Source organism: Otolemur garnettii, unplaced genomic scaffold (genome assembly GCF_000181295.1).
Source record: "Otolemur garnettii isolate 467f Iridium unplaced genomic scaffold, OtoGar3 scaffold00004, whole genome shotgun sequence".
Lineage (NCBI taxonomy): Eukaryota > Metazoa > Chordata > Mammalia > Primates > Galagidae > Otolemur > Otolemur garnettii.
In genome coordinates, this window is record NW_003852399.1 from 28,611,287 (window position 1) to 28,615,265 (window position 3,979).

Sequence of the window (3,979 nt, forward strand, 5' to 3'; positions counted from 1 at the left end):
GCCGGTTGAGCTATAGGCGCCGAGCCAAGAAAGGGTTTCTGACACAATTACCTTTAATTTACGACCGCATTAAAGGAGATCAAAACATATATGGAAATGTAAAAGACTTTTTTAAAAGACTCACCCAAATGAATATATACCCTCTTCTGTACACCTTTTTATCTATGCGATTTAAATGACACAAAGTCTTTAAAGTAATTACAAACTATTCATCCAATCCCTTTCAATATATAAAGTATGAGAAAAACCTCAAATGCACTGGAATTATTATCCAGGACATTACAAAATAATTAAAGTGTTAAGTACCAGCAAGCCTTTGAAGGTAGCTAAGTTAAGCCTAACCTGTTGGATAGCCATTGCCCTGCAGTCTCTGGCAATAAGAACAAGGCACGCAGATTTATCATTTGATCCAGATAGAACCATAGTGGGATCATTTCAAACTTCTTTTTCTAATTTCAGTTACCTTAGAAAAGAAATCCTGCTACTAGAAGTGTGCAGCTTATATAGTCTTTAAACTCAGAGAGGAATGCAGAAAGATATTAATTTAACATTAATGGAACTCATTATCTTTTCTGGTAGAATTCCTAGAGTAATAGGGTTATTCAGAACAGAAAGAATAAGAAATGTTATAGAATAAGAAATGCTATAGCAGAAGTCACATCTGTCTGGCAAGGTACCAAATTCCAGGATAATAGGTAGCCATAAACTTCCTATGCAATTTAAAATAGAGTGCAATTTAAAATTGCACACAAACTTAATGGTCACCCTGTATAATGCCCTGACTTCTTAATCCACAATATGAAACAATAAGTCATAGAGGGCCCAGGCATAGTGACTCACACATATAATCCCAGCATTTTGGAAGGCCTAGGCAGGAAGACTGCTTGAGGCCAGGAGTTCGTTCAAGACCAACCTGGATAACACAAGACAGACTCCATCCCCTGGGCATCCCTTTCAGCTCTCATCCCATTAACAATTTTTAAAAAGTAGCCAGGAGTTATGGCACATGCCTGTAGTCCTAGCTACATAGGAGACTGAGGCAACAGGATCCCTTAAGCCCAACAGGATCCCTTAATGTTGCTGTGAGCTATGATCATACCACTGCTGTAACCTACAGCCCAGGTGACAGAGCCAGACTCGCACCTGTAATCATACTATTCAGGAGGTGGAAATGGAAGAAAACTGCTTGAACTCAGGAGTTTGAGACCAGTCTGAGCAAGAGCCAGCCTGAGAAAAAGCAAGACCTCGTCTCTACTAAAAATTAGCCATGCATTGTGACGGGTGCCTACAGTCCCAGCTTTTCAGAAGGTTGAGGTGGGAGGATCTCTTGAACTCAGGAATTTGAGGTTGCTGTGAGCTGGGCTGAAGCCAAGGCAAAAGAATGAGACTCTGTGTCAGCAAAGAGGAGAAAGAAAAGAAAGAAATGTGCGTATCTTCTGTTTGAGATTATACACAGCAGTGTCCCTCTCAGTTAGATTGGACAAAGCATGATTCTGATACAAAATGTTGAGGTTGCGTGATCTTGTAGCTGGGTGCCCCACTTCCTCCCTGCTTATCCCACAACCACCCCATCTCTGTATCATTTCAAGAATGGAAATGATCACCTCCCAGGGAGGGTAAATGCTGAAACCTAACAGAATACACATCGAAATATCCATGATCCTTTCAGTCTGCTCTGCACTATCATTTACTCCTTTTTCTCCTAAGAAAGACAAAAGGTCCAGGGTAAAAAGCCTACAACAAAGCAAAAATTTTTTAAATGGGTAAATAACATGAGATGAAGAAAAGAAGGCAGATCTTAGACTCTTGCACTTAGAACAGACGCAGATCCAGGAAGCACACAAATATTTGTTGATTTGTAACAATGGAAAGTATCATCTCAAATGGGCCCAAGAATCAATACCTGTAATTTAATAGGAAAGACAGGCAATCAGATTCCCTGCCCAGGAAAATACCAAAATATCTACAACTTACTGGCATCATCCATGAACTCAAAGTCACCTCCCAGTTCAGAACTTGAAAAGTGTTGCTGATCTGGGTCAGCCAGGGCGCTCAATAAAATCAGCAGTACCACAGCATTGATGATCTGAAATTAAAAAAAAAAATTTCTTTAAGTAACCCCAGGGTATAGTCTTATAATAGAAAATTACACTGACCGCGTGGAACTGGACATCAACAGTGGCTCAGCACTAAGCCCTACCCATCACGGGGGCAGGCCAACACTCCCGAGGCGCAAACACTGCCAGCCCACTGGGCTGCAGCCTGGAGCGCAAAAGGACAGAGGGATTGCATCTCCCCTCCCCCCAGCACAACACAAACACAGGCAGAAGCCCTGGCGCCAGCCGCTAGAAAAGCACAGAAGCACAAACACCACGGATTGCCATGTGCACTCTAAAGAGCTAAAGGTAAGTAGCCCAAGTGATCAAATGTTTTCAAGAGATCAAACATTTTCCACAGGTTCAAACCGTCAGAGCTCTGAGACCATCAAAAGATGGTTTCAGCAAATGAATGCAAAGCCACTTAGTGGCAGGGCCCCCAAAATCATCCCTCCTGCAGCAGTAGCCCTCGTTGAAAACACACACAGTGAGAATAAGATGGAGTCTGTCAGGCGGGCGACAGGACACAGCTGGTCTTCACGTCCCGGTCTCCCATTCTTACTGTTTTGTAAATTTAGCTCTCACCCTAAAGATACCCAACTTGAATAGTTTAGGAAATTAATTTTTGAACTGGAAAAGTTGTAACAGGTTGTCACTGAGTTGTGCTGCTTATTATTTAGGATAAAGGTTACTGTGGACTTTGCTTTAGATGGACTGATTTAGGAAATTAACTTTTGAATTGGAAATGTTGTAATAAATTGTCACTGAGTTGTACGGATTATTATTTAAAATTAAGAGTTAATGTGGTCTTTGCTTTGACCTTTTATAGATAAAACTGTAATTTTGGAAACAGAAGAACACAACAGTCTTGGAGAGGCCACTCTCCCTGTTCTCTAGAATCACTAGCCTTCTGACAAATAGCATGGTGGACCAATCCCCAGTATACTGGCTAACAGTGATAGACGGGACGGACCAGCCCGCCTCTTTATCTGGTAACAACATGACTCCCCTCTTAGTCCAGGCCCACATCTCTGCCTCCTGGATATTTCTGAGGACACTTCCCTCTGCTACTTCAAGTTCAGTTCCTCTAAGCAGAAATCATCTTTCCTAATATCTCCCACTTCAGCTCTTCCTTTTCTCTTGTCTGTAAAAACAGCATCATCATAAATAATTAATGGAAGACATTCAGGCACTATGCTAAGTGCTTTGTGTGGATTCTCTCTCTCAAGCCCTTGCAACAGGAACCTAATGAAGTAGGGACTAAATTATCCCCATTTTGCAGATATGAAAACTGAGGCTCAAAGGTTAAGAACACAAGAACAGAGAGCTAACAAACTGCAGTGAGAGTCTGAATCCAGGAACTTTAACCTCACGAGTGCCAAGATCATACTCCAGTCTGACCTGCTTTGGGCTTCTTTAACCTTATTCCCCATATCCAGCCAACTGTTAATCCTAACCTTTCTACCTCTGCATTTCTATCTCTTTCCTTTCTTCTTCCTAACTTGCTAGAATATGAATCTGCGCTGAATAATAAACATGTGTATCAACACTGATAAGGCTGGAGGGGCAAGTGTTATATACAGCAGGGGCTGAGACTGGGTAATTCTGCTTTGTTGTATTTCTAAAAACAAGGGTCTCTAATGTTCCCAAGGAGCCCTTTGAACTTCTATCAGAACAATCCTCCCAACCTTGGCCTTCTGAGCTCCAGGGAGCACCACTGAGCCTAGCTGAAACTAGATTGTTATTTATCCTTTTTTTTTGAGACAGAGCCTCAAGCTGTCCCCCTGGGTAGAGTGCTGTAGCATCACAGCTCACAGCGACCTCCAACTCCTGGGCTCAAGCGAGTCTCCTGCCTCTGCCTCCTAAGTAGCTGGGACCACAGG

At 42.3% G+C, this 3,979-nt stretch overlaps 1 protein-coding gene across 1 annotated transcript in view; it reads right to left on the reverse strand.

Moving 5' to 3' along the window:
- Window positions 1-3,979, reverse strand: part of LAPTM4B (lysosomal protein transmembrane 4 beta) — a 47,167-nt gene that overhangs the window by 9,691 nt on the left and 33,497 nt on the right. Inside the window, 1 exon segment of the mRNA XM_023517512.1 lies at window positions 1,975-2,086. Within this exon segment, the coding sequence (XP_023373280.1) occupies window positions 1,975-2,086 (112 nt within the window).